Source organism: Cricetulus griseus, chromosome 3, assembly GCF_003668045.3.
Source record: "Cricetulus griseus strain 17A/GY chromosome 3, alternate assembly CriGri-PICRH-1.0, whole genome shotgun sequence".
Taxonomy (NCBI): Eukaryota; Metazoa; Chordata; class Mammalia; order Rodentia; family Cricetidae; genus Cricetulus; species Cricetulus griseus.
The window spans coordinates 77543768-77566069 of record NC_048596.1 but is presented as its reverse complement, the minus strand read 5'-3'; the positions used below and the strand labels follow the sequence as shown (position 1 = coordinate 77566069).

Here is a 22302-nt window from a genome sequence, read left to right as displayed (position 1 = left end):
GTTACATGGATTCCTAGTCTGAGATAACGGGATTGTGGCCATGAGGGGGAAACTCCATGTATTAGGAACCAAGCCATGTCTGAAGTCATTCTGCAGTTGGGGGATACCTGATTAGGAGCACCAGGCCCCATGGACACACATACACAGAAAAGTAAGATATATACTCAGAGGGAAACACAAAATCAGGTAGCTTCTATAATGTTATCTTTGACTTTCAGTTCTAAGCTAAGTTGAATGTTGAATGTTTTCTTAAATTAGACCTCATTAAACTGAAACAGTGCATTCATCTTTTCTTATAATAGGGAAGGTGGGGTGAAAGATGTAGGAGGAGAAAGCAGATCCTTTTAATTTGAAATATGTGTATATTTTAAAACCAGAACACTTTTATTTGGTTAAATCACAAGTTTTTAGACCTTATTTGTCTTATTTTTATGCTTGGATAACCTACTGTTGATCTGTTAGATCTGCTAGATCTGATGGTCTGTTAGAAAATTTTGCTTATAATCCTAAAGACTGTAGAAACTGAAGCATTTTGTAGTGTTATCTGCTCACTGGGTATTTTCTGTTAACTTCCAGCTGAATTTTTAGGTATTGCCACTTTATTTTTGAGTTACAAACAAAACTAGAGCTCTGTAGGTATTGGCCTCTAGTGTTTTTTAGAAGAGTTTTCCAGACTTGGGCATGTGGACCTTTATGTTAACCCTGGTTCTGAAGCATAGATTCTGATAAGAAGTAGGCCTTTGAGGCTGAGAACATCCTTTAATTAAATTAATTCTAGCAGATTTGGAACCTCAGAAGGATGGTCCTGCCCTTTTCTTGTAGGGTATGCCTCTAGGTGAAAAGTAGATCTTTATCATCTCTTTTCTGACTCTTAAATATTTGGACAAGATTCAGCGATAGTCTATATTGTGAACACTGTAAACAAGTTTCATGCCCAAAGAAACCCCTGTGGTTTAGAGTAGACAGAGCTAGTGCCCCCCCCCCCCTTTGAGACAGGGTTTCTCTTTTGTAGCTTTGGCTGTCCCTGGAACTCACTCTATAGATCAGGCTGGTCTCGAACTCACAGACATCCTCCTGCTTCTGCCTCCTAAGTGTTGGCATTAAAGGTGTGTGCCACCACTGCCTGGTCAGAGCTAGCCTTTTTTAAAAGAAAAGTTTCATTCTGTGTGTTTGCCTAACAAGACCACTCATGATCTAGATCTGCATAGCTGTCAAGGAGAGGAATCTGTTGTGTAAGGGGTGGGGAGGAGAGGCCTTGAGTAGGAAGGTAGAGAGTCCTTTTAGGGAGCGGAGCTATTCTAGAATTTGTGAGATAAATTAAAACTAAGTGAGCTCAATTTAATATTTTTATTTGCTATTTAATTTTGAACTGGTAGTTTATGGTATATTGCTGTTTTTCCTTAGGGAATTTTCTTTCTGTTCTTATTCCTTCAGTTTTTTGAGACAGGGTTTCTCTGTGTATCCCTGACTGCCCTGAAACTCTACACCAGGCTAGCCTTAAACTCAGAGATCTACCTATCTCTGCCTCCCAAGTGTTAGGATTTAAGGCCTATGCCATCACTGCCTGGGGCCCCTAGGGACTTCTCAACAGAAATGTAAAGATTGACTCATGCCTGCATAAAATACACTATTTAAAATATTTTTAAACCGCCATTCAAGTTATGATACTTAGTAAGAACTAGCAGGAGTTAGTGGATTGACAAGCAATTATTTCCTAGACTTATTCCCAGCACCTTAAAACTCTATTAATCAGTAAAAATTTTAGCATTTTATCTTAAGGCTTTGCAGTTTAAAAACAGACTGCTTCTTTTGTACTCAGCATTTCAGAGCTGACTGGTTACTGCAGAATATGGGATTTTCATTATGCTGGGGAAGCATCTGCAAGACAGTGTTGTTTATGCCAGTGCAGTGTTTTTCATGCTTTTGATAAATTTGATTTATAAACTCATTTGTGTTGATTAAAAAACGATTTATTCTAATTGGTCAGCTAGTTGGCTTATTTCCCTCTTATTGCCTCAAAAATGCAAGGAGATGAAACTTAAGATACTGTAGTACTTCTGAGGCAGTAACTGATCAGACGCTTTTCCTCCATAGACTACTGAAAGCTATGACATGGAAAAGCAACAGAAGTTGGAACCCCTTTTTAATGAAATGTTTTTCTTAAAGATTTATTTATTTATTATGCATACAATGTACTGCCTACATGTATGCCTGTATGCCAGAAGAGGGCACCAAATCTCATTATAGATGGCCGGGAGTCATCATGTGGTGGCTGGGAATTGAACTCAGGGCCTCTGAAAAACAGCCAATGCTCTTAACCTCTGAGCCATCTCTCCAGCCCCCTACTGAAATGTTTTGATGTGGACAACTGTCTGATAAGTGTTGATATTCTCATTGGGTATGTGTCTTTTGAAAGTCTTTGATGAGGTAGAGGTTGGAGAGATGAGGGGGAAGAACAGCTTCTCTTTGCGAAGAATATAGAATAATTCTAGAACAGCTAGAATTATTGGCTTTGAATGTTTAGGATTTTAAGGTCATAATTGTTTTCTATTGGAATTAATTTAACACTAAGGAAGACCCCAGGTGGTATTGTCTTGACAGGTAAATTTCAGATGTGTTATTTTGCTCCATGTTAACTTTTTTCTATCTATAGCGATTTTATTTTGTGACCTTTTTGTCCCCCTCTGAGACAGTTTCACAAAGCCCAGGATGGCCTTAAACTATGTGGCTGAGAATGCCCTTGAACTTTTGATTCTCTTGCCTCCACTTCTTCAGTGTTGGGATTACAGATGTGAGCCACCTACATCCAGTCCAGTTAGTTTATACTGTGCTAGGAATCAAACCCAGGGAGGGCTTCATGTTTGTTAGACAATCACTCTGCCAACTGAGCCCCTATTCTGTATGAAACTTTTAAAGAATGTTTACAAATGTATGTAAAAAAATATCATTTGAACAATTATATTTTAAGGTTTCTTAAATTTCCAGTAATTTTATACATGCATACAATAAAATGATCATGTCAACTAACCCCCATTTTCCTCTAACTCCTTCCATGTCCATCCCTAACATATATTTTAACTTCATGTCTTTTTTTTTAATTTATTTTGATAACTCACTTTCCAGTTAGTACTGCTCATGTACAGTGGTCATATCCTCCAAAAAGAATAATTCTTCCTACCCCAGCAACTATCCAGTGTGAGTAGCTCCTGCTAGGGGTGGGGCCTGGAGCTCCATCATCTAGTCCTTGTATGCTGGAGTGGCTTGATTTTTAGGAAGGTCTTGTTCAGGTAGCCACAGTTGCTACCTGAACTGTGAGTTCCTGATTGTAGCAGCCATGCCCTGACCAGAGGATATCATCTCACAGAACCCCTCCCCATCCTCTGGCTCCTGAATTCTCTCCATCTCCTCTTCCATAATATTTGCTGAGCCTTGATGATGGTGGTATTGATACAGATGTTTCACGTAGAGCTGAACACTCTGTCTCTTGTTGTCAGCGCTGTAAGCAGTTATGTATCTTTGTTTACTGCTGACACTGCAGGAAGAAGCTTCCCTTGTTGAGAGCAGCTTGGGTCTGTTAGCACTGGGAACTGGACCTGCTTTAAGCAAATGCATTTGGAGTTTAATTTAGTTATTTGATAGGTAGAAATTTATTTTATTATTTCTAAATTTTTTATCTTGGAAACAGGTTTTCTCACAGCCAGAGCTGGCCGTGTAGACCACAAACTATGTAATTGGTTTTGCCTTAAAGCTCCTGGTCTTGGACTGGGCCTGCTATTGCAGGCCTTTAATCTCTACACTTGAGAGGCAGAGGCAGGTGCATTTCTGAGATGTAAGCTGGCCTGTTTTACATGGCTAGTTTTAGATGAGCTAGGGCTATACATAAGACTGTCTCCTTGACAGCTATGCAGATCTAGATCATGAGTGGTCTTGTTAGGCAAACACACAGAATGAAATTTTTCCTTTAAAAGTTGTGAGTCCATGTGGTTACTAGGAGTTGAACACAATGTCTCTGGAAGAGCAGCCAGTGGTCTTAACCTCTGAGTCATCTCTCTAGTCCCTTCTCCCCTCTTCTCTGATTCTTAAACCTGGTTTTTGTATCATACTGTTTTCATTTTATAACTCTTTAGGACTTCTTTTTTTTCTGTCTGTATGTTGAACCTTGAATCTATATTTTTAGTTCAGGCTGTTTTGAATTCTAGAACCATGTATTCAGTTACATTGCGTGCATGGATTTTCTATAGTGGTGGCGTTCAAAATTGAAGTGAGTATAGGAGCCCTCAGAGGTGCCCTAACACCTTGAGATCTGTAGGATCAAAATTCTTTTTAAGATAAAAACTTTTTTGCTCTTTTCACTCATAGTCTTTCATGACTGTATAGTAAAGTTACCCAGAGGTTATGTAAGGTGAAATATCACGTCAGATCCTTTGGAACTAGAGTTACAGACTTTGCAAGCCACCATGTGAGAAATAACCCAGGCCTTCTGCAAGAGCAGCCAGTGCTCTTAATGGCTAGTCACACCTTTCCAGCCTTATCCCCCACCCCACATTCTTGTGCCACATACACTAGAATGAGTATGTTTGGGGCCTTCATCTGTTGGTTTGCCTTTGAAGTCATCTTGGCCCAATGTGGGCCTGGTTGGAAGCTCTTTTTGATGTTCTATAGTAGTAGGATCTTTTGAACTATATTTTTGTAGGGCAGCAACTGGAAAAGTACAGCTCATCACCCAAATACACTTAACTACCTGCTTCTGCATGGGAAATTTTATTAGAGGTTGTTGATTGACCTGTTATCTATGGCTGCTTTTGTGTTGCAGTGGCAGAGTTGAATAGTGGTGTCAGATTCTATGGTTCACAAAACCTGAAACGTGTACTGTCTTCCCCTTTCCAAAAAGTATTTCAACTGCAGGTGTGTGCTATCACTTCTGGCTGAAACCACTACTGCCTTGACTTATGGTAACATTGTATTGGTATTCTATTTTTTACTGTGCTCTAGAACCATAAAAACACAGAGAGATGCACATTTCTTAAAGTAGTATAAGGCATACAAACAAAAAAATACAGTAGTATTTTTAGTATTTTTTTTTTCATTTGATGTATGTTTTAATACTGTGAAACAGTTCCAAGCATGCATATGATGCACATACATACATACATACATACATACATACATACAGGCAAACACTTAAACATACAAAATAAAAATATTATTTTTAAAGGATGAAAATGATGGGCCCAGTGACATGGTTTGTGGCCAAAACTGACACCCTAAGTCTGGTCCCCAAGATCTACACAGTGGAAGGTGGGACCTGACACTGAAAGTTATCCTCTGACTCAAGAGGGGTTCGAGTGTACACACACACACACACACACACACACACACACACACACACTGTCTTAGGGTTACTATTGCTGTGGTGAAACACTATGACCAAAAGCAGCTTGGGGAGGAAAGGGTTTATTTCTCTCATAGTTTCATATCCTTGAAAGCAGTGAGGGCAGGAATCTGGAGACAGAAACTAATGCAGATGCCATGGAGGTGGGCTGCTTATTGGCTTGCTCATCCTGCTTTCTTCCAAAACCCAAGACTACCAGCCCAAGGGTAGCCCCACCCACAGTGGGCTGGGCCTTCCCCCATCAGTTACTAATTAAGAAAATGCCCCAAAGGCTTGCCTACAGCCTAATCTTATGTAGGAGGCATTTTCTCAATGAGGCTCCCTCTTTTTTAATGACTCTAACTTGTGCCAAGCTGACACACACTAATTAATAATATTAATAATAATAATATTAATTAATAATAATAAAGACTGAAAGTTCCAAACAATAGATAGAATATTTGTCACTGTAATTTTTCAGACTGCAGTTTGCTTGAGTACTATAAAAAATAAAGTAACCTTGAGGAAAAAAGGGAGGCCATGATTATATATTAGAAAATATTAGTGTGAGAGATAATCAGTTAAACTCAGGAAATCTTTACAAAAGGGAGATTAGTTTGGATTTTTGAGTGAAAAGCAGCCCTGGAACTGATGGTGCAGGAGGAAGCTGGGCTGCATACTCTTAACAGCACACTGACTAAAGCCCCAGTCACAGTTTCTTTACAGTAGAAGCCCCAACAACAATAGCATCTATTATTGACTGGTTACAGCTTGCTGGGTAATCGGCTAAGGCTGTCCTGCTTTATGGAAGAGAAACAAACAAGGATGTTTCACACTGCTGCACTAGAGCGCTTAAGCCTTTGCCAGAATTCCCTTAAGTGTCCTCACCAGTGTCAGAGCTTTATTTTGTTCTGTAGTGGGATTGAACTATTGCAGGTGTATAGAATGGTGTGCTAGCTGTCTCAGTTAGGGTTTCCATTGCTGTGAAGAGACACCATGACCACAGCAACTCCCATAAAGGAAAATGTTTCATTTTGGTGACCTGCTTACAGTTTCAGAGGATTAGTCCATTGTCATGGTAGGACATGACTTCACATAGGCAGACATGTGCTAAAGAGGTAGCTTAGAGTTCTACATCTTGACTAGCAGGCAACAGGAAGTGGTCTGCCTCACTAGGTGTGGCTTTAGCATATATGAAACATCAAAGCTGTCCTTCACAGTGACACATTTCCTGTAACATACTTCCACATATACTCCAATAAGGCCACACCTCTTAATAGTGCCACTTCCTTTGGGGGCCACTTTCTTTCAAACCAACATACCAGCCATTAAAGAACAGCCAGTACATAAACAGGCATATGTCCTGTGCTTTGTAATGACTAAAGCCTTTGATACTGGGAGGTCTTAGAAAGGAGACAACAGGTACATTGGGGCTGGAATTGAAGCCTAAGCCCAGACACAGTGCCCATTGTGGTTTCAGAGGTGAGGTCTATTTTTGCAGTTTTAAGGTACTTCCATCAGTTAGTTTGTTTACAGACATTCGTGCAGTCAGATTCACCCATCAGTTTCCAGTTACTCATACACCACACAAGTATTTCTTAGATTTGTCTAAGGTGCTTGCCAAGTCATTTCTCACTCTTGGTAGTTGCATTTGCTTCCTATTCTGAGCTGGTCTTTTGCTTGGATTTATATTCACCAGTGGAAAATTGACAGCTTTGCCCCTTTGTGTGGAAATGAAGGCTTTTCCACCTCTGTCTTCTAAATACTTAAAGTAGAGACCATGTCCGACATACTTGTATACATTTGTAACCCCAGCACAGGGTAAGGCAGGAGAATTGCAAGTTTTGGGGCAGCCTGAGTTATATAATCAATTTTTCAGAGCACCCAGGTTACACAGTGAATTCATGTCTCAGATAATAAGGTAGAAACCAAAAACAGAGGTGCTGGAAACATGGCTCAGTGGTTAAGAACACTAATTGCTCATCTGGAAGATCTGGGCTAGAGTCCCAGCACCCAGGTTGTGGCTCACAACTGTCTGTAACTCCAGTCCTAGGGGATCTGATGCCTGTGGTTTCCTCTGGCACTGTACATATGTCTTGCACACACACATGCAGGCAGAACACACATACATACATACATATTTAAATAATGTGAAAACAGAACAAGAACAGTTAGAGAATTGAAGATTCCTTTAGTAGTTCTCAACCCTTCCTAAGGCCGTGACCCTTTAATATAGCTGTGGTGACCCTCACAACCATAAAATTATTTTTATTGCTACTGTATAACTAACTTTACTACTGTTATGAGTCATAATGTAAATATCTTATATGACCTATGAGTTGAGAGCTACTGTTTTAGGACATCAGTGAATTTGTCCCACTCGTTCTTTTGGTTCATAGTAAAGTAACAAATGTTTATTCTCTGGCCATAGTGTAACATGATAAAGAGACGTTGAGCATGAGTGTCATTCTGGTCAAGAAGGTCTACCCTTGTGTACACTTGAGTAGCCTGTCGGTAGAAGTAAAGTTTGATTCCTTGCAGTGGCATCTCTTCAGAACTTGAGCCTCTGAGGAAAAAATGTTGTGATGCTCAAAGCTTCTGTCTAGGTTGTTTTCGTAGTGCCTTTGAGTTTGAAGTTAAGGTATACTTGACTGGCTAACCCTTTCCATCTCTGTTCTTTTGTTGGAATCAGTGCCAGAACAGATAAAGCCCAGTGTAAGCCAGCCTCAGCCTGCCAACTCTGATAACGGCACTTCCACAGCAACCAGCACTAATAATAATGCCAAGCGAGCTACAGCCAGCAATCAGCAGCCGCCGCCGCAGCAACAGCAGCAGCAGCAGCAGCAGCAGCAGCAGGAGCAGCAACAGCAGCCACAGGCCTTGCCTCGGTATCCTCGTGAAGTACCTCCACGATTTCGCCACCAGGAACACAAACAGCTTCTAAAGAGGGGTCAGCATTTTCCAGTCATAGCAGCAAACCTGGGATCTGCTGTTAAGGTGTTAAACAGCCAATCAGAAAGCAGTGCTGTAACAAATCAACAGCCACAAAATAACGGAGAGGTGCAGAACAGCAAAAACCAGTCAGGTGAGAAAAGATATTTCTTACAGGACTCATTGGCAGTGTAGTAATGTTTATAATCTATAATTTTTCGTGATATGTTTTGTGTGACAAGAGCTCAAGAGCTGAGCTTTAAGAATTAGGAATAGGGAGCTTGAGTGGAGAATCCTTTACTGTCAGTTTCATACTTATTTAGAAAGTTAATGTTGTGATTGCTTTCATCTTCTGTCAGGTCCCATATTTAATAAGTTTATAGTTAAAATTGAGCCCTCCCTACTCCTTGTGTTATGCAGTTACATACATTTACTCTTTAGAAACCCTTCACAAGGTAGCTATCTTTTTGTCCCCGACCATCGCTGGTAACTACTCACTTGCTACCTGGATGCTCTTTCATGTATACCAAGCACTACTCTCTGTGTGTTAAGATATAACACATTTTGGACTCAGTTTCTATCTGACTCCAGAGCCATGCTTACAACTACCTTTGTGTTCTCTGGCAATATATTGGGTGTGATAGGAAAGGAAAAGGAAGTCTAATCCAGGTGGCTAGAGCAGCACATTATTAGAAGTACACATATTGTCATTCTGATTAAGACTTGCTTCCCGTGTTCCAAAACCACTTCTTTCCTGTGTCAGATTGGTCAAGAGACTAATTCATGGAATCTTCTTTTGGGTTTTGATTTTGGGTTGTTTTGTTTTGAGCCAGAGTCTCACCTTGGAACTCTAACTGGCCTTGGACTCTGAGAAATCCACCTGCCTCTGCCTCCCAAGTGCTGAGAATAAAGGTGTGTGCCCCCAGGGACTTCATTTCTTAATCAATCGTATAGACAATAGTACCCAACCTTAAAAGGGTGCTTGGAAGCCTAAATTGTGTATGTGACATTAAAGTATTCAGCTCAGTACCTGTTGTTTAAATGCTGAATAAATTGTTTTATCCCTTTGTCTTTGAGGTTTCTATTGCTGCAACAAAACACCATAATTAAAAAGTAAATGTTTATACTTCCATATCACTGTTCATCATTAAGGGAAATCAGAACAGGAACTCAAAAAGGGCAGGAACCTGGAGGCAGGGCCTGATGCAAAGGCCATGGAGGGATGCTCCTTACTCACTTGCTCTCCATGGTCTACTCAATCTGCTTTCTTATAGAACCAGGACCACTAGCCCAGGGATGGCACCACCCATAATGCCCTGGGCCCTCCCACATCAATCACTAATTAAGAAAATGCCTAGCCACTGTGGTGGTACATGCCTTTAATCCCAGAATTTAAGAGGCTGTTGGATCTCTATGAGTTTGAGGCCAGCCTAGTATACAAAGTAAGTTCTAGCCCAACCAGGGCTGTTTACACAGAGAAGCCTTGTCTCAAAATAAAAAGCTGGATACCTTGCAGCTGGATCTTACAGAGGCATTTTCTCAATTAAAGTTCCCTCCTTTCAGATAACTCTAGTTTGTTTCAAATTGAAATAAAACTAGCTAGGATACCCTAACATTTATAGAAAGTCCTACACTTTCAAAAACAGTATGACATTGAATATAGACCAGGTTGTAGGTAATTAAGAAGTTGAATTTCATTTGGGAAACCTGGTTAGAAGAAAATGTATTCATCATCAGCATGAGCAATCTGTTACTAAAGTCTTAGAAGAGTATTCCTTATCCAACAAATGCCTGAGTGCCTACTATGAGCCAGACAGTGAAGTGACATAGTATATTTAGAAAAGTTCAAGTATGCCTCTTCCATTTGGGAAAGGAAAGAACAAAGCTATTTTTAAATGGAGACAACAGTAGAGTAAAAGTAGTGTATCTCAAAAATAAGCGTGGGACTGGAAAGATGGTTCACTCAATAAAGTGCTTACTGTACAAATATGAGGACCAAGTTCAGATTTTCAGCATCCCTATTTAAAAAAGAAAGTCAAATAGAGTGACTTTGTAATCCCAGCACAGGGAAGACAGAGTAAGGGAGGATCCTTGGGACTTACTGGCTAGTCAATCTAGCCAAATTGGCCCTCTCTGGGTTCTATGACAGACCTTGTCTGAAAAAAATAAGATTGGAGACAAGTTTTGTAGATGCTCATTCTGATGAGAAGTTATCATGTGTAAGTATAAGAAAAAGCCTTCAAAGAAAGTGATGAAGATCCCCCTGCCTATTTTAGAAGAGCTTGACAAGCAGGGAACCACATTTATTTGGAAGTATTAAATCCCAAAGCCTTTAGGGAGTGTACACTATGGAACTGAAACACTCTGAAGAATAAGCTTGGCACTTTTGCCTTTAAAGATTTATTTCAAATTTTTTTAATACATGTTTATATGTGCTCATGCATGGGTATATATGTACTATGTGTGTGCAGGAACCCACAGAGGCCAGAAGAGGGTATCTTATCTCCTGAAACTGGAGATCCAGGCAGCTATAAGCCCCATATAGATGCTAGGAACTGAGTGAGTCTGGGTCCCCTGCAAGAACAGTAAGTGCTCTTAAACACTCAACCAGCTTTCTAGCCCTGGTACCTTTTGTCTTTAAAAGGTATTTGTGAATCTCCTCTTGCAAGCACATTTCATGTACTTACATTAGTGTATCTCTGTTTTCTGTTTATAGTGGTAGCTGAAACTTTAGCTATAAAACAGACATGGGTAGTCAGTGAGCCAGAAAAGGCTCCTTTTAAGAATCAGATCCTGCAGTGCTAATGACAATGGTGTGACAATTGCAGGACTGCTCTTCACAGGGTGTGTGTCATGACTGTACACTAGTGAGGGAGCTTATTCTCCTTTCACATATCAGGTAGTATCATATATGTTTTACACATTGGGAAACAGCCAGCTAGTTAGTGATGACAGGGTATTGGGCAACGTAAGTAGCATGGTCAGTCAGTCACTCAGAGGCACTCTGGTTGTGTAAATGAGGTTTAGAATTGTCTGTTTTTAGCCTTTTTTAGGTTAGGGAGTAGATTTGGCATGATACAATACCTGGAAATTCAAATATAATTTTCATGATCAAGAAGAAAAGGGTGGTTCCCTTATCCTAGTATATTCTGTGCAAAGAGTAAAAAGAATACTTAGATGAGATGGGAAATCACCCTTGGGCTAGCAGGTATGGGATATAAATAATATTGGGTTCTCTCCTCAAGCAGCTCTGCACTTCCATTTATGTTAGGATCCTGTGCCATACCTTTAAGGCCTGGCCTGTCATTATCCGGTCTTTGTGATTGATGAGGGCTGGCAAGGTGACTCATCAGGTAAAAACACTTACAATGAAAAGCCTAATGAGTTTAATCTTGAGAATCCATGTAAAGTTGATAGGCAAGAACTGACACCATAAAGTTGTGCACACTTGCATAATTCACACAGTAGGAATAGTAAACACACAAAGTTTCAGAGTGCTTCTTTGCACTTGATTCCTATAGCTGGGACAGTTCCTGCTCTTGCTCAGAAGCCCTTGGAAGACTAGTGGTGATAATAACAGCCCTGACAAACTACTGTTCTTGTGGCCAAAATGCTCTGATCTGTCCTTCCATGTGACATAATCCACATGATACAGTTGTAAAGACTAGAACAATGAATGTCCATCCCCTCAAGCCCAAGGGCTGACAGCATTCTTAGTTGACTCACTCTTTTGTTTTGGTTTTTTTCTATCACACACATAGGTACATGTTTATGCACATGTTCATCATGGTTAAACCACTTGAAAGTGAAATGGGGAACCTCATGGTATTTCATGTTTAGTGCTCTGAAGCTAAGGGTAGTCTTTTCTCCAGTTTTGACACTGTCATTTATTACCCCTGTCTGCAGGACTATCAACAATTCAGCAGTGTCTTCTAATACTTGATGTATTAGGCATTTCAAGGTATCTTGGATTGTTTGTTCGTGGTATAAAATATTTTTAAAAAGCTTGTAAGACAATACCATATTGTTCAGGGATGAATTCAAACGTAAGATGTAAAGGTTTTATTTATGTACTGGCAAAGTAGACATAAAATAGGGAAAGAATACAAGGAGTCTTCCCCCAGTGCTTTACTGTAGTATATTTATTAAGGCAGTGTGGCAGAGCATTCTTAAATTATTCTTTATCAACTTTCCTATATTTGAAACATTTCCTCCCCCCCCCCACCTTTTCTTTTTTAAAGGAAGTTCAAAATTGCCAGGTGGTGGTGGCACACACCTTTAATGCCAGCACTTGGGAGACAGAGGCAGGTGGATCTCTGTGGGTTTGAGGCCAGCCTGGTGTACTAAGCAAGTTCCAGGACAACCTCCAAAGCTACAGAGAATCCCTGTCTCGAAAAACAAAAGATTTCTGAAAATGTTTGTAGATTGAAATGCATCCTGCCCTTCCATTGGTCTCTTCCAAGGTAGCTTGTATAACTTATGCTAGCATTCACTTGTCCTTCCTTTCACCTGTAAACACACTGTAATCTCTACTTGCTTTGAATTCCCCTAAGCCTCTATACCCTGAGACGCTTAGAGAACTTTTGTCCTCCTAGTTTTAGAGATCTTAAAGGAATGGCTTGTTTACTGTCTTTTCATACACTGCTATAGTTCTCTGTAATCTGCTTTTGCCCACTAATGAGAGCCATTGATACCAGGATGTCGGATGCAGGCTATTGAAAATATTAAAATGTGGGCTCCTTTTTTTTTTTTTTTTAAACTTCAAAAGTTTCTTGGCTGGGCAGTGGTGGCCCGTTAATCCCAGCATTCGGGAGGCAGAGGCAGGCAGATCTCTGTGAGTTTGAGACCAGTCTGGTCTATAATAAGAGTTAGTTCCAGGACAGCCTCCAAAGCCACAAAGAAACCCTGCCTCAAAACTGCCCCTCCCCCCAAAAGAAGCCTGAATGTTTGGCCTCCACATTGCCTAGATAATGGGTTTTGGCTTCTTTGTTCTACTGGACTTTCATGTCTGATCAGCCTCTGACTCTGACTCTGATTCCTGAGTTGCCATTTCCTTTTTCCACCATTTCCCTCTACACTGTAGCATTTTCATGATCAAAAATGCCTTGAGAGTTACCTGTAATAACCCACTTTAAAACAATTTCTCTGTTAGGATTTATTGAAGGTATCAAGTATGTTACAGTTTTAAAATGGAGTTTTAGGTCATAATTACTGAAGATACTTCTCCCTATTTTCCTAACCTAAGTAAGAAAACAATACAACAACAGCAAGCCATTCGATTACCATTAACATCTCCAGATGTCAAGGCCAGAATCGGAGAACACTTTTGGTAGCAGGTGTCATCCTGCTGCTGCTATTTTTCATGCTTTGTAAGAGATCAAATAATTGATATTATGGTTTTACGATTTTTTTTTCTTTTTTGGTGGGGGTGAGGGTGGGAGGTTTAGACAAAGGCTCATTTTGTGACCCAGTCTGGCCTGGAACTCCATGCTCCTGTACCAGCCTCCTGAGTGCTGGGATCACAGCTGCAGTATTAGTACTTCTGGCTTTTCCTTGTTCCTTTCTTTTGAGATAGGGGTCTCTCTATGTATATCCAGTTGTCCTGGAACTTGTTCTGTAGATCAGGTTAGCTTCAAACTCACAGAGATTCACCAATGGCCATCCTGGTTCTTTCTATCTATCTATCTATCTATCTATCTATCTATCTATCTATCTATCTATCTCTCTATCTCTATCTCTATCTCTATCTCTATCTCTCTATAGCTGTCTCTCTTTTTTCCAAGACAGGCTTTCTCTGCGTAATAGCCCTGGCTATCCTGGAACTCGCTCTGCAGACCAGGCTGGCCTCGAACTCACAAGACCTGCCTGCCTCTGCTTCCCAAGTGCTGGGATTACAGGCGTGTACCACTACTACCTGGCTTTTTTCTTTTTTGAATAATAAATTCTCTTTGTTGGCATCTTGTTTTCCTCCTTTTTCTTTTTTAATATTTATTTATTTATTTTGGATACAGTATCCTGTCTGCATGTATCCCTGCAGGCCAGAAGAGGGCACCAGATCTCATAACAGATGGTTGAGCCATCATGTGGTTCCTGGGAATTGAACTCAAGACCTCTGGAAGAGCAGCCAGTGCTCTTAACCTCTGGGCCATCTCTTCAGCCCTCCTCCTTATTCTTACAATTTTAATTATTTGGTGATTTTGATTTATTGTCTCTTAAAAAACTTTTTCCCCAAGTACTGAATATTCCTTTTCTCCTGGAAATTTAAAATGTTTACCTTTGCTCTATCTTTGGCATATACTTGGTCAGTACCTAAGTTGGCTTCAGTTTTAGCTGTAGTGCTTATTCAGTCCTTCGGTGCACTGCTGTTGTCAGTTGTGAATCCTGCAAGCACCCTCTGTTTGAGACTGGGGCAGTTCTTGCACCTCTTACACAAGCATGTCTAAGTCACTTTTAATCCTGTTATATACTCTGGTTAGGCCTAGAGTCTTGCTGCTTCATTTCATCCAGGATTGAGTTTCTGTAGCAAGTCTCTCCCCGCCTCCCCGCATGGACTGCAAGAAAGGCTAATTATAATTATATAGGACATCTAAGTATTTTTGTTAGTTATTTTGTAAGTGATTTTATGACTTTTGAACATCGAGATCTTTTACCCCCATTGAGATAGAGATGGGGGGGGGGAATTGAGATTCCTGTTATATAGAAAAATAATTTTTCTTGGTAAGTTTTCTTTTTGACAGGATCTGTTGTATAGCTCAGTCTGGCATCTAGCAGCTGAGGATGCCTTGAACTTCTGATCCTCCTACCTCTACCACCACATCTCTCCACTGCTGGGATCAGAGACTTGTATTACCAAGCCCAGTTTCTGCAGTGCTAGGAACTGAACCCAGGGCTTTGTGTATGCTAGACAAGTACTCCACCAACTAACTATGTCTTGATTGGTTGGTGGTTTTGTTTTTGTTTTTGATCTTGATGTTGATCTTTTTGTGTCCTTGTTTATTTATCTTTGGGTTGTAATTTCTCAAGTAGTCCTTCCAGCACAGGATTGAATAGTAGTGTTGTTAACTTGTGTTCTTTTGTTCAGTTTGCAGTGGGAATGCTTTGGCTATCTTCATTGTTAAATTCCAAGTCTATTCTCTTATTTTCGATGTGGGTAGTTTTGTTGTAGATGCCCAGTGTTTTTTTCTTATTCCTGCTTATGAACGTGACAATGCATGCATGCAGGTAATGGTAGCAGAGACATAATGCAGTGATTCAAGGTGCGGGATAGTGATGAAAATTGATTCATGCTCTAGATTTGGAGGGAAGGTTTGCAACTAGCAATGGATGATGGTTTTGGTTTATTGTGTACAGGGAAGAGTAAGGGCTGAGGCATGGGTCTTAGCTAGCAGTTAGAAGTCTTGCTGCTCTTTGAGAAGACCAAGTGTCTTCACAACACCCAAATCAGGTCAGGCACAGCTGCCTGTGACTCCAACTCCAGAGAATCCAGTGCCCTCTTCTGGCCTCCAGGAAAACACACACACACACACACACACACACACACACACACACACACACACACACACACACCAATCACAAATACATAGACATGTAAATACAAATAAATTTTTTTTTAAATAGGAAAAATACTGAGTTGTGGGAAATTAGTAAAGAAGTTTTATGCTTCACCTCACATATTTCCCAGAAGGAGGCATTGTAGGTGTGTGAGTGTAGCAGTTAACATTTATTTACAATAAAGCAGAGACTACACTAGCTTTAGTATGTGTTGTCATTTTGTTCTTAATTAGGGTGTTATGATAAATGAAAATATGTTTGGGGGATAGAATAGAAGAATAATTATGAGTGTGCATTCATTTATGATGGTGATGCCCTGTATTTAGTGCCTTACATGGATCAGATACAGTTCAAAGTACCTTTAGTTGTTAATTATTTAATCCTTATAGCAGTTGTCTAAGATTAACTCCCTATTATCTAGATGAAGAATCTAGGGCATTGGAAGAGAAGGTTCTGTCTGGTCTCATAAGCTGGATAAAGTGGTACAATGTTTTTTGGTTTATTTGGTGGGTTTTTGTTTGGTTGGTTGGAGACAGGGTTCCTCTACATAATGTTGGTTATTCTGGAACTGTGTAGACTAAGCTGGCCTCAGACTCAGAGCCTCCTGCCTCTGCCTCCTAAGTGCTGGGATTAAAGACATGGCTACTATGCCCAACCTTTAATTCAATTCTCAACTACTACTGACAGCAGTAATTGAACACTTTGTGTAAAGTAGCTGTGGTTAATCAAACAACCAAATTTATTAAAAAATACCCTCTCTTTCTGGTTCTGGTAGCACATGCTTGTAATCTCAACATTCTTATGGCTAATGCTGAATGATTGTTCACAAATTTGAGGCCAGCCTGGGCTACACAGAAATCTCAACAAAGGAACAGAAGCAAAGTTCAGTGGTAAAACACTTGCCCAATATGAAAAGGGTTCAGTTTCCAGCACTTGCTACCCTCAAATGAAAATGACATAACCTCAGGTTGTTGTCCTCTAGCCACTCTGAAGAATCCAAGTTTGAGTCCTGTTGTTGCTGGTATGCCAGTCACAGATTCTTAGCTACTTTGCTTTTTTGGAGGACTCTAACTTGCCTTGTGTCTTAGTTAGGGTTGTCATTGCTGTAATGAAACAAAATCAAGTTGGGGAGAAAAGGGTTTATTTGGCTTACACTTCCGTATCGCTATTTATCATCAAAGGAAGTCAGGACAGGAACTCAAACAAGGGCAGGAACCTGGAAGTAGGAGCTGATGCAATGGCCATGGAGGGGAGCTGCTTACTGACTTGCCCTCGATGGCTTGCTCAGCCTGCCTTCTTATAGAGCTTAGGACCACCAGCACAGGGATGACACCATCCACAATGGGGTAGGCCCTCTCCTATCAGTCATTAAGTAAGAAAATGCCCTACAGACTTGCCTACAGCCTAACTTTATGGAGGCATTTTTGTTGTTGTTTGGTGCTGTTCTAGAAAGGGTTTCTATGTGTAGACAAGGCTGGCCTGAGTCTGGGATTAAAGGCTTGTACCACCACACCCTGCTTAGAGGCATTTTCTTATTTGAAGTTGCCTTCTCTCATGACTTAGCTTGTGTCAAGTTGACATGGAACTATCCAGCACATATTTCTTCATTCATTCAGTTTCTATAAGTTTTCTAACTTCTGTCCCTTGATTTCTCTCCTGCAAAGTGAGGGCAATAGCTGTGCTCTATAATTGTCTCAAGAACTTTGTGCAAATTTTTGCAGAGCTGCTGCTGTGTAGCAATAAATGCTGGCCATGGGTTGGTGGTGCCGCTGCTGTGTGTTGCAGTGCAGAATTATTTCTTCTCAGGGAGACTAGAAGACAAAAGGACTAAAGGTGTCACCACACCCAGCTTCCGAAAGCTTTTTGATAAAATAATTCTAAAATGGAGCAGTAGTCTGTGAACTCTGTGGTACTTACTTGAATTATGCTCACTTGCAGGTAATCTCTAGTTACTTTTCTTACCATTTGTAACTGTTTCATCATTTGCTCCTTAGCATCTGTGCTTTGAAAGTAGTAAAAGCAGAATCATTTTCCATAGTAGCAAATCATACTACCAGTGTGACTTTGATTTATTTCTAGACTTGCACCACTGAGAAGTGTATTGTAAGTTACTCCTCAAGACATCCTAAATGCAGATACCTTATGAAGCTATTGTGGCAGATACATTTCTACCCACCAGACCCTTAAACCAAACAAGATAGACCAAGAACTAGCAAAAACACACAGCAACAGTCTGTAGAGGAAAAAAAAAAAAAAAAAAAAAAAAAGATGTTAGTTATATGGCAGTAAGTCTAAGACTGGGTTGTATGATTGTTCCCTTATGGCCTACAGTATCAGCTGCTGAGTTACTAATCATAATTTTTCCCTGTTGTCCCTTAATAAACATGACCTTGAAAGTAGATTAGTAATTTTTCCTAAAAATTACTATTCTTGCTTGTAACACTGTATTTGAATGTATACACTAATAAAATAGAAATACAGTGCAAAGTCTTTGGGAGTTTTACAGAATTGTTAATAACACCCAAAGTTGTGTAGAAAGCTATTTTAGGAAACTAGATCGTTTTGGGCTCTTTACTCCCTAGTTCATTTTCTCCCAAGTCAAGTCTCTGAGCCTGGATTGCTGTAATTCATCACTACTGCCCAGTCTTCCTTACTTCAAAATTCTTGATTTGTTGGGATTTTACCAATTCATACATTTATCAGTTATGCCTATGGGGCTTTCAGTTCCTCTCAGTACTGTAGGGTGTTGAACAAAGCAACGTAATTCTGCCTGTGAAATTACTGAACATGGAGAGTTGGTGGCCGGAAGATAACCAGTACCTCAGCCATACTGTGGAGCATCCTGCTAATGTTGAGGAGCTACATGTATTTGTAATGGATCCTCACTTTTCTCAGCCTACATAGTATTTTTTGGAAATGGTTAACAATTTATAAAGTGTTGTATTTCTCCTTTATTCTAGATATAAATCATAATACTTCAGGATCCCATTATGAAAATTGCCAGCGGGGACCTGTGTCTTCTACAAGTGACTGTAGCACAAGCTGTAAGAATGCTGTAAAGGACTTGTTGGAAAAAGAAGCATGGCCCTCAGTCCCTGGCAGTGACCCTGAGTTGGCTTCAGAATGTATGGATGCTGATTCTGCCTCCAGTTCTGAGTCAGAGAGAAACATCACTGTCATGGCTTCAGGGAACACAGGTGGTGAAAAAGATGGCCTTCGGAATAGCACTGGACTCAGTTCTCAAAGCAAGTTTGTGGTTGGTAGCAGCAGCAATAATGTAGGCCATGGAAGTAGTACTGGGCCATGGGGCTTCCCCCATGGAGCCATAATAAGCACATGTCAGGTCTCTGTGGATGCTCCTGAAAGCAAATCAGAAAGTAGTAACAATAGAATGAATGCTTGGGGCACTGTAAGTTCTTCATCAAATGGAGGGTTAAATCCAAGCACTTTGAATTCAGCTAGCAACCATGGTGCCTGGCCAGTATTAGAAAACAATGGACTTGCCCTAAAAGGGCCTGTAGGGAGTGGGAGTTCTGGCATCAATATTCAGTGTAGTACCATAGGCCAGATGCCTAACAATCAGAGTATCAACTCTAAAGTCAGTGGCTCTTCTACCCATGGTACCTGGGGCAGCCTTCAGGAAACTTGTGACCCTGAAGTAAGTGGTACACAGAAGGTTTCGTTCAGTGGTCAACCTCAGAATATCACCACTGAAACAACTGGACCAAATAACACTACTAACTTTATGACCTCTAGTTTACCAAACTCCGGTTCAGTACAGAATAATGAACTGCCTACTAGTAATCCAGGGGCCTGGCGTGTGAGCACAATGAATCATCCTCAGATACAGGCTCCGTCAGTTATGAATGGCACTTCCCTTTCTCACCTTAGCAATGGAGAGTCAAAAACTGGAGGCTCCTACGGTACTACATGGGGTGCCTATGGTTCTAATTACTCTGGCGACAAATGTGCAGGCCCTAATGGCCAAGCCAATGGTGACACTGTGAATGCAACTCTAATGCAGCCTGGCATAAATGGGCCTATGGGCACTAACTTTCAAATTAACACAAATAAAGGGGGAGGTGTATGGGAGCCTGGGACAACAAATTCCCAGAGTTCACCATGGGGAAGTGGAAATGGTGCGAATTCTGGAGGAAGTCGAAGAGGATGGGGAAGTCCTGCACAGAACACTGGCACTAGTCTACCCAGTGTTGAATGGAACAAACTGCCTAGCAATCAGCATTCCAATGATAGTGCAAATGGCAATGGTAAGAAGTTTACAAATGGATGGAAATCTACTGAGGAAGAGGATCAGGGTTCTGCCACGTCTCAGACAAATGAGCAAAACAGTGTGTGGGCCAAAACAGGAGGCACAGTGGAGAGTGATGGTAGTACCGAGAGCACTGGACGCCTTGATGAAAAAGTAACTGGGGAAAGTCAGAGTAGAGATAGAAGAAAAATTGATCAGCACACATTACTCCAAAGCATTGTAAACAGAACTGACTTAGATCCACGTGTCCTATCCAACTCTGGTTGGGGACAGACTCCTATTAAGCAGAATACTGCCTGGGATACAGAGACATCACCAAGAGGGGAAAGAAAGACTGACAATGGGACAGAGGCCTGGGGAAGCTCTGCAACACAGACTTTTAACTCAGGGGCATGTATAGATAAGACTAGCCCTAATAGTAATGATACCTCATCTGTATCAGGGTGGGGTGATCCCAAACCTACTCTGAGGTGGGGAGATTCCAAAGGCTCAAACTGCCAGGGGGGGTGGGAAGATGATTCTGCTGCTACAGGAATGATCAAGAGCAATCAGTGGGGGAATTGCAAAGAAGAGAAGTCTGCATGGAATGATTCGCAAAAGAACAAACAAGGGTGGGGTGATGGACAAAAGTCAAACCAAGGTTGGTCCATTTCTGCCAGTGATAACTGGGGAGAAACTTCCAGGAGTAACCATTGGGGTGAGACTAATAAGAAATCCAGCTCAGGAGGTAGTGACAGTGACAGGTCCATTTCTGGTTGGAATGAACTTGGTAAAACTAGTTCTTTTACTTGGGGAAATAATATAAATCCAAATAATTCATCAGGATGGGATGACTCTTCTAAACCTAATTCTTCCCAGGGATGGGGAGACCCTCCAAAGTGTAATCAGTCTCTCGGTTGGGGAGATTCATCAAAACCAGTTAGTTCTCCAGATTGGAACAAGCAACAAGACATTGTTGGATCGTGGGGAATCCCACCAGCCACTGGCAAGCCTCCTGGTACAGGCTGGCTAGGAGGACCTATTCCAGCTCCAACAAAGGAGGAAGAACCCACAGGCTGGGAGGAGCCATCCCCAGAATCTATACGACGAAAAATGGAGATTGACGATGGAACTTCAGCTTGGGGAGATCCGAGCAAATACAACTACAAAAATGTGAACATGTGGAATAAAAACATCCCAGATGGCAGCAGCCGCTCAGACCAGCAAGCACAGATGCATCGGTTGCTGCCATCTGCAAACACTGTCTCAAGCAAGGAGGCAAGCAGTGGCTCTGGTAAGTGTTCATCTTTGGAGTCCAGTAGTACTCTGGAAGCAAGCTTTGTGTTGACATGCTGTCATAGGATTTGTTTAGCAGAGCACTTGGATATGCACATGGAGGCCTTTCAGCTGTGCTCCGAGAGTCGGTTGTTTTCACCAGGCAGTGTTGCTGTGAATCTTAGTACTCTGTTAGGAATGTAGACGGGGTTAGGTGGCAATATTACATACGTCTTTCAGTTATTCTGAGTCAAGACTTAACTGTTTGGTTTTATTACTGAAATACAGTGAAGCCAAGTGCCTGAATACAGTACTGGTAGATATTTGGTCTTTGACTTTAGAGGATTTTTCTAAATTAGACATCTAAATTCTAGATTAGAAGTCCACATCTACTCAGATAACAGTGGATATAGTGTGTGTGCCTAAAACAGTGCACTGTATCTTTCCAGTATAGTCCTCTCCTATACTGAGCAAATTCTTTTCTGTGTAAATTGATACGACAACATTTTCTGTAAATGTTACAGGCTAATATTTCCTTTGTTAATGGGAGTTTTGTTGAGTAATGTTTCATTGGACAGAGAAGTGGCAATGTTTTGATGAATTCTTTTGGTACTTAATTGTGGTTTGTTTTTTAAATATGAGTCTAGGCTGTTGATTTATGTTTAACTTTTAGGGCAGGCATCTTTGTTTTCATTCTTTAAACAAATTTTTTTGTGGCTTTTTGCATGGTGGGGGGAACGTTTAGACATCCTCAATGTAATTGTGTACACCTTTTTTCCTGGGTACATTTAAATGAACATTATCCAGTGTGTATAGAGTAGGTTGCTTGCCTGTTGGTAGTTGTATAGTCAGTTGTTCTCCATTACAGTGCTGTGGGAAGGGTGTCCTTTCAGTAAGGTGTGCCTAGTAGAACCCTTCACCCCAC

The 22302-nt window shown here is 40.8% G+C and overlaps 1 protein-coding gene across 6 annotated transcripts in view; it reads left to right on the top strand.

Moving 5' to 3' along the window:
- Tnrc6a (trinucleotide repeat containing adaptor 6A) overlaps positions 1 to 22302 on the top strand; it is a 79247-nt gene that overhangs the window by 32854 nt on the left and 24091 nt on the right. For all 6 annotated transcript variants that reach the window (XR_004769087.1, XM_027410289.2, XM_035442243.1 and 3 more), the window contains exons 5-6: positions 8064 to 8456; positions 18814 to 21396. Coding sequence is in view for 5 of the 6 variants with exons in the window: in XM_027410289.2 (XP_027266090.1) it covers positions 8064 to 8456; positions 18814 to 21396 (2976 nt within the window). In the remaining variant the exon portion in view is untranslated. The remainder of the gene's footprint in view (positions 1 to 8063; positions 8457 to 18813; positions 21397 to 22302) is intronic.